Source organism: Pagrus major, chromosome 20 (genome assembly GCF_040436345.1).
Source record: "Pagrus major chromosome 20, Pma_NU_1.0".
Taxonomy (NCBI): domain Eukaryota; kingdom Metazoa; phylum Chordata; class Actinopteri; order Spariformes; family Sparidae; genus Pagrus; species Pagrus major.
The window spans coordinates 18,680,419-18,691,201 of record NC_133234.1 but is presented as its reverse complement, the minus strand read 5'-3'; the positions used below and the strand labels follow the sequence as shown (position 1 = coordinate 18,691,201).

The 10,783-nt window shown below is 39.9% G+C and overlaps 2 protein-coding genes across 2 annotated transcripts; both read right to left on the bottom strand.

Annotated features, from left to right (window-relative positions):
• Window positions 1-567: 567 nt before the first annotated feature.
• bub3 (BUB3 mitotic checkpoint protein) lies at window positions 568-4,477 on the bottom strand. Its single transcript, XM_073489673.1, has 8 exons — window positions 4,347-4,477; window positions 3,139-3,333; window positions 2,965-3,034; window positions 2,677-2,828; window positions 2,011-2,169; window positions 1,673-1,850; window positions 1,242-1,458; window positions 568-804 (listed from the first exon to the last, which is right to left on the bottom strand). The coding sequence occupies exons 2-8, from the start codon at window positions 3,331-3,333 to the stop codon at window positions 795-797; spliced, it is 981 nt and encodes a 326-aa protein (XP_073345774.1). The 5' UTR covers window positions 4,347-4,477; the 3' UTR covers window positions 568-794.
• Window positions 4,478-6,442: 1,965 nt separating this feature from the next.
• Window positions 6,443-7,636, bottom strand: hmx3b (H6 family homeobox 3b). The gene is made up of 2 exons (XM_073490308.1): window positions 7,357-7,636; window positions 6,443-7,035 (listed from the first exon to the last, which is right to left on the bottom strand). The coding sequence occupies exons 1-2, from the start codon at window positions 7,634-7,636 to the stop codon at window positions 6,443-6,445; spliced, it is 873 nt and encodes a 290-aa protein (XP_073346409.1).
• Between the last annotated feature and the right edge of the window lie 3,147 nt (window positions 7,637-10,783).

Here is a 10,783-nt window from a genome sequence, read left to right as displayed (position 1 = left end):
CATATGGCAAATATCCCCTTCATTTCCATTGTATTCGTGTTCATTCTCATAAATATCCATTAATTCACAAGGAATATTCCCAGAATTTTGCAACTCCCATCATTTTATTTAATTTTATTTGAACCTTTTAACCCTAGCAGACTTCCAGATGCAGCCAGGTCACGCAGTTTAGTGGGTTTTGTCCCAATTTTCTCCCTACAATAAAGCTGGATCTGGTTTAGGCCGCAGACCTCTGATGTCTATCAGCACAGGTCACTGTCTGGGGGCAAGTGGAGCCCTCGGCAAGACAAGTTGATCATCGCTTTCCCTCAACACATCATCAAGAGAACAGCCTCTGACGCATTCCAAGCATTTCTCAGCTTCTTTTTTCACAAGTAGTGAATGCAATAAAAGTTAAATGTATGAACTGACTTTGTGCTGTTGATCAAAGTTTTACATAAAAATGTTTATTATACAACTAGTGTCAAAAGACTGATTCACAAACAGCTCGAGTGTCATTTTAAATGTAAGAGTGTACAAAAACAATCAAAAAATGTTTGACTCATAAATGACCAAGAAAACATGTCAAAGGGTGTATATAAATCAGTTTTAGTCAAAAAAGCAATAGTTGGTTGACAGAACATACACAGAACAAAGAAATATTTAACAAGAGTCAGAAGAATGAAGAAAAGTTTTAAACAAACACAGGAGTAAGAAATGACAGGAAACAATATGGTAATGGTACACTGGATGCCAGCAGATAACCCGAATGTGATGAACGCTTCATACGCAGAGGGAACCAGTCCAAGGAGGACTTAAGTTGACCTGTAACCCAAAAACAAAAAAAACAAAAAAAAAAAATGTAGAGAAGATATTCAATGTAGAACCAAAGTATTGAAACACATCCCATTATAATAAAAAGATGAGGCAACTACCTCAAACGGTCTCAAAAAATGACCACGTGACTGCCTTAGCTACAAAAAAGTCTAATTTGGGAGAGGAAGAATTTGTTACATGTATGTTGCTGTTGATTGTATAACCATTTACACAGGGTTTCTCTTTGTCTGCTCACTCAGTGTATATTTATAACAGCATAGACACACAAACGGGGGGAGGATTTTCACATTTCCAAATCGGTCCATCTTTCAACTGTCGGATATTGAAGAGTGGACCGGCAGAGATACAGATCAGCATATGCTGCAGCTGGACGTGCTCCTAATAAATGCAGCTGCTCACAGATTCACTGAGGACACAAGACTCACTTGGGCTTGGTCTCGGCATCTGTGACTTGGCGGATGAAGATGGCGTCCTCTGGGTGGCTGATGTCTCCCTTCTCGTGCATGTAGGAGGAGGCGATAGCGAGCATGGTGCCGTCGTTATTGAAGGCCAGGGAGGCGATGCTGGTCGGGTACCTGTGGAACTGACACAGGCGCTTCTTGTTGAACGGGTCCCAGATGTTGACAAAGCCGTCTGAGCCACCTGGTAAAAGGAAAGGCTCAAGGTCAACCATCAAAAGATTTAGGCGGTGTTACTGCTGAGATATAGATCGGTAATAACTGTGTTCCTTATGCAACCTTGGCAGCTCAATGCTAAAAGGTCATAGGAAAAACTATGCGATTAATAAAAACAAATTGCCCAATTAGAGAAACTAAATGTAGGAAGAAAACAAATGCTTTTGTCTAGACAAACATACCTGTGGCAAAGGTGTTATGAACACTGTGAAATGAGATGGCATTGACAGGGTAAACATTCTCAATTCCTTCTTCCTTCAGCCTGTGGCACTTGAAGGCGTACTTCTTCTTCTGAACCTCCTGGCTTGGGTCCAGGTACTCCACAGCTACACGTCCCTCGATTGAACTCAAGACATAGCCCTGCAGCCAAGACAGACAATCTGAAGTTACCAACCAAATTCCTCACATTAAGACAGGAGTATTTGTAACACGATGCTCTATTAAAAGAAAATGATCTGTCAAATTTTAACTGTTATCTGCATCTCACATCAGAACTCTGTGATTCTAATTCAAAGTGTACCTGTTTGTTGGGGAAGGCTCTAATGCAGCGAGTCTGATACTTTAGACTGGACTCTCTTCTTTGCTGTACGTAGCCCATGTTCCTCAAATCCCACACCAGGACTCGTCTCCCAGCCGTGCCAACGATCAGCCTGTCTCCAGCCACAGAGAGGGTATACACCTTTCACAAAGACGACAAGTATGAGACAGAATGGAGACCCAACACCGGCAATGCCAAAAGTCATACTTGATAGCTACACAAACACGCGCAACAGTGAATGAGTTGCGATGAAATTACACCTTGTACACCAATGTCCTAAACAGCTATTTGACAGTAAATAAACAAAATTACAAGGTCTTAGTTGTATAATATATAGGGTTAGTGGTTCAGTGTTCCTCAAAATACGGATAGGATCTTTTCTCTATCTAAAATCCTACTGGTTTATACCAGTGATTTCTCATTCTACATGTTACGTCTTTCCTAAACATCTTGTTTCTTTGAGAAATACATCAACAAGGCGGGAAGCTCTAAAAAAGCTGAGTCACTGCAACTTTTACATCATCTAATTTAGGTTTAGAAATTAAACCTGTGGATGTTCCTGCAAGTCAGTCTCTCAATAAATCTTTTACACATTTACTCATACTTTTTGTTATTATAACATACAAAAGTGTTTCTCTTTTGCTTTACCTTTTCAGGTTGAGTAAAGGTGCCAGCATTGCAGGGCGTCCTTGGGTCCCACAGACGAACTGATCGGTCCCAGCTCCCCGTTACCATGACATTAACCTCTGGGCAGTATTCCACACAACGAATTGGGGCATCATGTGTTCCAACTATTGTATCTGTTTGAGGATAATGTTAGCATCGCATAAATAAACACGTCCAGTAAAATAATTGCATAGTTATGAAGATCTGCCACTGGTTAAAGCAATAATGTCTGAGGACTTTTAATTTGTACTTGGCAGGTTTGTGACATACCTTGGTCTGTGTTCAAATCATGAGTTTTCAATTGTGCATCCAACCCTCCACTCCAAGAATGTGTTGGGTCCTGCAAGTAAAAGTTGAAGGTTATCTCTGTGTTTGCCAGACTTTCAATCTTTGACATGGCAATGAGGAACCTAAACAAATAAAAATAAAACATCTGTGACCTACATAAAAAGCACAGTCGAGAACTGGAGCCGAGTGCTGGTACTTCATCCGCATGGTGTTGGTTACGACATCAAAGAGACGGACAGTGCAGTCCCAGGAGGAAACCAGCAGGAACTGGGTTGTGCTGGGGCTGAACTTGACAGCAGAGATGCTGTCCTCTGGTCCCTGGTTCAGCTTGTACTCGTTTGAGCCCGTCATCTGCAAAAAATAAATATCATAGAGTCTGAAATTTAGACTGAGTGAAGCTCCGAGATGACTTTCATGAGATCTAAGTGATGCTTAAATGACAACTTTGAATTTAACAATACACAGGGACAGATGCAGCAGTATAAAATATTTTATATATTATGTTGTGTAATCTAGCTCAACAACATCACAAACTAGAGCTTTCCAGAGTTTAATCGGTACCCCTCTGACATGGCTGAAACACAAAAGGTATTTAGATAATATGCCTCAGACAGTTATGGATACATTATTAAATAGAGAGAGATATAGTGTTATTGTGTTCATACCCTATATGTTATTCATATCAATTTATACAAAACCAGCTGAGCTGAAACTAAATCACTTCTGTCACTGACAAAACAGACATTCAATGAAGGTTTGATTAAACCCATGGCACACATTTGTGATTATAAAAGTTTGCTTTCAGCTAAAGCCAGTCGTTTTATGTTTTGAATCATAGCATATGATGGCTCTCATGTGAAAAAAAAGTATTTTCCAAAACCTTGCACTAAATCTAATCACCTCATTGAATTAAGTTGAATCAATCTTTTCACATTGCTAAATCAATAAAAGCTATAAGCGTGTTATATCCTCTTAGCTCGTCTGAAAAACATCTCTCAAAATTACATTTTCCAGAAATACACTGGCATACTGCTGGATCAATCGCTATCATGCTTGTTGTTAGCCTGATTCAATGACAGTTGTGGATTTAGCCAATTAGCCCCACCGATTGCTTAGCTTGCTAGCATTCAATCTAAGCAAACATTTTTAATGCGAAAGCTAACGGTACAATACCTTTATTCTGAGGGCTTTCTACCGCTTTTGTTCTCATGTCACTCAGTAAACACGACATTTTCAGTAACATCCAGCAATTACACCAAGCCCACTTCTGCTACCACCGGTGTTTGCTAACATTAGCGCTAGCTTGTAACAGCAGAGCTAAAGTAGGCTACAAGCCCCGGTAGAAGCCGTTTCACCTTACTTACCGCTGCAGCTTTGTGTGATTCAGACGCGACTGTTTCTTCTTTTCACCTAGAATAAATAAAAGTATGCCTCGGTTTACAATAAAATATAAAACATGCAACGCTAACGCGGAAAATGCCGTACAGCAATGTGGCTGCGTGCAGCTAGCTAACTCCGCTGTAAGAGCAACCGATGGTCCAGAAGGCGCTGATTGGTCGAGACGAATGTTCAAATTCCCGCCTGCGATGTGATTGGTTGATTCAATCTCAACGAGTACTTCCGTTGTCTCAGCGCAGGTCACATGACCCAGGACTGCTCCAGACTTCTCCCTTTCCTCTCTTTCTCAATCTCTCGCTGCCATAAATGATGTATTTTGTGATTATGACTAATTATGTGACTTTTATTAAAAAAAGATACAGTGTAAATGTCATAAAAACAATATAATGCACCGCAGTAAAACAGTTAATTAGTCTAAGATGGGTGTTAGGGTATTAAAGAGGAGAATCTTACAGTATATTTTCATCAGGTCGACTGCCTGAGTTAGTTTGATTTGCACAAGGATACATAAAGACCCACACTGTTTTAGGCTATTGTTAATTCACTGTATAATATAAACCCTCCTATAAATCTTTATACAACCTTCCTTCATGTTCTTTTTTTGTGGTTTGAGGATAACTTTGTCGAAATGGGTGTAATTTGATAAAATAACAGTCTTTTATAGGTCATAGGCTATGTCAGCCCTCTTCTCAGACACCAGCAAAAAAAAGAAAAATAACTCAGCCTTCAAAACATGATGTCATCATATCCTTAAAATGTGGGGAAAATGAGCAAGTATTGACTCCTACACCATTTAATCCCTTCATTTGCCTTGTAATTGTGATGAGATAGCCTATTGTCATCTGCATAATTATCGAATATTTAAGAAAGATATAATGTCCTTGTCAAAATAGTCTATTCCAGAATAAAATTACCAAAATGTAGGTCCTCAAATTTCTTGTAAAATCAGGCTACCATGGCTCAAATTTCCTCAAGTCATCAGACTAAAAAATAAAAAAAGGTGGCCATGATTAATTAACTGTCAATGATCGAGTTTTAGTATTTTATTTTGGAAGGCACCATCATCTCTGCAGATCCCAGTTGTGTCTTAAGGCTTCTTTATAAATGATATTTTAATCTCGATTCTCACAGATGAAACCCAACATCTTTACGAGATGACTTCATGATGATAATAATGATTATTTTCCCACGTGCATCACAGTTATATAAAGAGTCTAAATAAAGATAAAGATGTCTTTTTTGGAACGAAATCTTTACTGAATGTAAGACCATATAATATACAGAATTTCAATAACAATATCAGAGAAAGAAAAAAAAACATACACAAAAACAGAGGCTATTTTTGGCTCTTTCATGGCTTTAAAATTACCGGCAAAAACATTTGCGTCATCATAAAAACAATTGCCTATCACCTGCAGTTTGTCGGGGGATATTTTTTTTCTGTAAAGGATCACATGATTGTCCTCACTGTTACAAAGAGAAAAAGGATCGTTGGTTTTTTTGTTTTGCTTCTGTAAAAGTGAAATATAGGTGACAAAGGCTGGTAGCCCAATAATGTGAAGCCAACGGTATATTGCACAATATTGGAAAATATCAAAATATTAAATTCCACTTTTCTTTTTTTTCTTCTTCTTTTTTTTTGCTACAAACACAGACACAAATCTCTGTAAAATACATATGGACAGTCAACCCTGTTTAAAACCAGTTCTTTTTTTTTTCAAATTGAATTCTTTAAACTATATTTACCCACCATTTCAATAATAATAATAATAATGATAATAATAACAAAATAATAATCATAATAGTTTTAGATTGTCCCTCTTGTAACACCAATTAGATCAGTAAAAGGGACTCTTGTTCAAGTGCGCTTCAGCAGGATAAAGGATAATTACATATAATAATGCTAATAATAATAATAATAACAATAATAATAACAATAATAATAATAATAATAATCTAACATTGTGTCCGTTGAATCTACAAAATATACAAAACTGTATTTTATTTTTTGTTCACTGTCATTTAAAAACATTATGTACAGCCCATCGTGACTCAGTCGGTGTTAAACAGGCCTCAGCAGTGGGACCGGGTGGGAATAGTACATGTGGTGGGGGAAAGCCAGCAGTGACTGGCTGCCCGGTGAGTTTGCAGCGGAGCCCCCGGCCGTGTCTGAGCCTCCGTTCTCGTGGTAAAGTATGGGAACCCGCACAATCCTCTGCGCCGCCGCATGGCTCAGGTTGGCCGCCTCCAGCTCCGCGGCCAGCTGCCTTTTCCACTTATTCCTCCGGTTCTGAAACCAGATCTTCACCTGCGTCTCCGTCAGGTGCAGGGACGCGGCCAGGCCTGCCCTCTCCGAGCTGCTCAGGTAGCGCTTGATGTCGAAGGTGGACTCCAGCTGGAAGACCTGACTCCTGGAAAACACCGTGCGCGTCTTCTTCTTCCGACAGGGCTTCCTGTCCGGGTCCAGCTCGTCCGTTTTTCTCCTCCAGTCGTCCTCCTGGTCTATTTCTTTCTTTGGCTCCTCAGAGTCACTCTCATCCAGCGCGATATCGTCGTCGGCGCTTTCCTCTTTGGCATCCTGGTCGCTTTTTTGGAGATCTGGGGAGCGCCTGTCCGGAGCCGGGGATGCTTCTCTGAGGCTGGCCTTCTCAGACCCTGCAAGGGAAAATAATACAGTATTCAAATTTGATCCTCTTTGCCATTACACATGTGATCTTTAGGGGCTATCTCCTGTATTTTAATGCGTCCTAGACATTCGGTTTATTGGTGGATTTACGCGTTTTTCCTTCTGTTAAAAAATGATTTTTAACAGAAAATAATTTAAGATGCAGGCTTTATCTTAAATCCCCACTCATATGATATCCTTTTATGATAAAGTTAAAAAAGGCCTTTTGTCTTAAAACAAATCTAAATTCACACTTTTCCAGACCAAAACACCACATTTTCTTTATCTCTAAAGTTATAAATAATACGTACCTGCTGTCCTTAGATGAGTCCCGAGAGTGTATGGGTACCACCAGGTCGACGCTCTCTCCAAATACTGCGCTGATAGTCCAATTCTCTGTGTGGGCAGCTCAAATCGAGGGAAAGACAAGTCCCCGAGCCGAGAGAAGAAGCTGCCTTCAAACACTCCTTTGGACGAGCCGAGGAAGCTCTTCGGCTTCGTGGGTTTGTCTTCAATATTCAGCAGGTTCTTTATGGAGAACGGCGACTCCTTTGCGGGTTGGCGAGTCTCCTGCGCATCAGAGTCTGCCATCACCGTTCACTGTCCGATGTGGATCACCATCAAAACTTATCGAGGGAAAGAAAACACCTGAAAAAGACTGACTTGTTTTATCGTAAAGGCAGACGAAAGAGAGGGACAAAGAGAGGATAAAAGAAGAAAGTTGTCCGACGCAGCTCCTGGGGATGATCAGAGCGAGAGCGCGAGAGATCACTGCGTCAAACTTGCGCCGGATTGTAATGATGAAATCAAAAATGCCATCCGAGTTAAAACGCGCTCGGTTTCTGCTATTGGGCAGGTAGAATAGCAAATGGGGTTTGAGATGAAACCGCGAGGGGGCTGTGACGAGAATAGACTGCAAAGAAAAAAAGGCCGCGCAAGCGTTTTGCCATCGGGCTCAACAGTACGCACCCACTTATCATCCAATTAGATTAAAGAGAGAAATGTCTCGGGGTTTTTTGGGGGGCGTGCGCGAGCCGCAATCACCTGTCAGTAAATTGAATAAACGGTCCGGGGATTATCACACCTCAACATGGAGGTGAAAGCAGCTTGGCCTTTACGCCAATTACAAATTACGCACGTTTTACGCACGAATGCAAACCACGGAAAACACATAAAACAATAATAAAAATGAGCAGACTTTGACGTGAAAAGATAGAAGATCATGTTTGCTGAACACTGTGACCTGCTGCGGTCATTCATCTGTCGTGTCGCATGCTCAAGCGTCATCCGTACCACCTGTGCGCAACAGGAAAACGACACGCGCTGTGTATTCCTCCTCATTGACTTCAGTGGTAATTTTATTAGTCAGGAAGCGCTACAGGCGGACATCAAATTGAATGCTTGCCATTGTGATAAAGGCTTTTCAAATCAGCTTTGTACAAAAGCCTGCAAACCCACAGGGGCGGCAGGTGATCTAATGCAGGAGGATGACCCAACAAGTCTGTCACAGATTACAATGACAGCAGTTCTCGGATGCAGCAAATTATATTTGTGTGCGTAATGAGGCATTCATATGATCATGTGTGATCAGATTAGATGATAAAGAGACATAATGAACAGGAGGGGGCTTGAGTTTTCATTTAAAAGCTATTATACGGCTCTTCTCTTAAGATTGAGGGAACTATGCTTCAGCTTTCATGTTGAATCCTGGATCCATAAGACATAATATATATGTCACTTTAAAATCCCAAAGCAAACACACACAACAACATAGGCCACTGTAACGAAAAAGGCTTTTGCACAAAGCTTTTAGATGTGGATGCTTTTGTGTTTGTCTGTAAGGCAATGTTTGGCTCACACTCATGTGGTCAAAAAATGAAACAAAATGTACAAAAAACAAAACATGGAAGACATATAATGATCATAATTTCACCCAGTCTCGAAGCAGATGCAGGGAACTAATCCAATCAATTGCATTTGCTCAACCTACAAACATGCAGCCTGTCCTTTTAGCTCATGGAGCGCTCTCCAGCTCTAAAGGACAACACTGTGTTTTGTGAAAAGCTACTTGAATCCCTGCATAATTAGAGGTCTCATAGCTGTGTTAAAGATGGGGGCGGAGGAAGAGGCCAGTCGAGCTGCTGCTTGCCAACGCAAAGTGAAAGGCAGATAGCTGTGTTTTCATCAGATTATGCTCATTAAACAGGGGGGCCTCGGCACAATGAGCAGAACAAGTCAGAGTGGATCAGAGGGGGAAACAAAGTGCACTCAATCAGTGATGCAAACGCAGGCCTGTGTTCTCCTCTTTTAATTTTTTAGTGATTTTTTGGAAAATGTCTGCAAACATGGAGCTGATCTTATTGGAGACATTTTGTTCAGCCTGAGGTTAATCAGATACAGGGCAAGTTTTAAAGACCTGGTTCTTTTATCTAATTATGTCACATATAATACACTCTACCCATATTATATTATTAGTTCAGGACAGTGGATTGAAGCCTAATTCAAACTTTATATTGTATCCTTAACAGATAAACAAATATTTAAGCTTCTTTTACAGGATATGATGATGAAAAGTCTCCCTGTCTCACAAACATCTCAGAAACAGATAAATAGGCCTGGGCCATATTTCATTATTATATTGTTATCCTGATATGAGACTATACAGTATTGTTTTAGATTCTGGATATCATTGTATTGTGCTTTGGCATACAAGATTGTTGTCTCATGACTCTGAACCAGACTGTACTTGTTCGAATACTTGCCTTTACACATATTTGTCATATTCACTGATGGTTATTTATCAGTAATCTTGCTTTGTTTTATATTTCGTGAAGTACCAATAGTCTTCTCTATAATATCGTTATCGAGGTATTAGGTGAGAAAAATGGGGATATTTGATGTTGTCCATACTGCCCAGCCCAATAACAGCGTAATGGTAAATATAGTACTTAGAAAGCACTTCATAATGTATTATGTATCTATCAAAATATATACAGCATATATATCCAGAAAACTATTTGATATATATCATATTTTGCAATATTATTCAGAGGCCATCTTGCCCAGCCCCACAAATAACCCAAGATTTTCATGAGGATGGGAGATGTTTTAGATGAATCTCTAAAATACCAAATAACTCTTGTGTTCTGTCTGGTGTCAACGGGTGACACTGAAGATGAATCATAAACTAATCAATTAATACAATCAAGACATTTAGTTTCAGTAAGAGAATGATAAAAATAACGTAAAATGGACAGAAACATTTCATAGACCAGTTTGCTTTTTTCTCTGTTAGATACATCGGATTTTTGGGGAACCAGAGAGAAATAGAGCTTTATTTTCCCGGCAAAATACAGTTTTATCAGTGTGATGAAACATGACATAATCTTGTGTGGTTACAGTATGAAAACACTGTTGCTCATTAACTTCACAGGACTCTGAACATCTAGATATTTTGCTTAAATCCTGCCAATTTCTGTCATTACAGCAGTCATGACTCTGACCTTTTCCATCGGTTTTAATAAATTAAATAAATGTAAATGGTTAAGTACTGTCAGTGATCAATGGCTTTCAACACACAGGAGGGGTCACCATGCCTGATGTCTATTATGACTCTGTATACTTGGACACAGCTTGTCTGTGTTGTGTAAAACAATGGAGCTCATTTTACACAGCACGTGCAGGCTGGGGAAATGTAATCAGTCTCACCTGAAAAATGATCAGTGAGTCAATTACACG

Bases quoted from the DNA above. Each gene is read 5' to 3' on its own strand.
- bub3 (XM_073489673.1), bottom strand. From the start codon at position 3,333: ATGACGGGCTCAAACGAGTACAAGCTGAACCAGGGACCAGAGGACAGC. The intron at 2,829-2,964 runs GTATGTCACAAA...ATCCTCAAACAG, and splicing joins TGATTTGAACACAGACCAAG to ATACAATAGTTGGAACACAT. The intron at 1,851-2,010 runs GTACACTTTGAA...TCTTGGCTGCAG, and splicing joins GAGCCTTCCCCAACAAACAG to GGCTATGTCTTGAGTTCAAT.
- hmx3b (XM_073490308.1), bottom strand. From the start codon at position 7,636: ATGGCAGACTCTGATGCGCAGGAGACTCGCCAACCCGCAAAGGAGTCG. The intron at 7,036-7,356 runs GTACGTATTATT...TTTCCCTTGCAG, and splicing joins GACTCATCTAAGGACAGCAG to GGTCTGAGAAGGCCAGCCTC.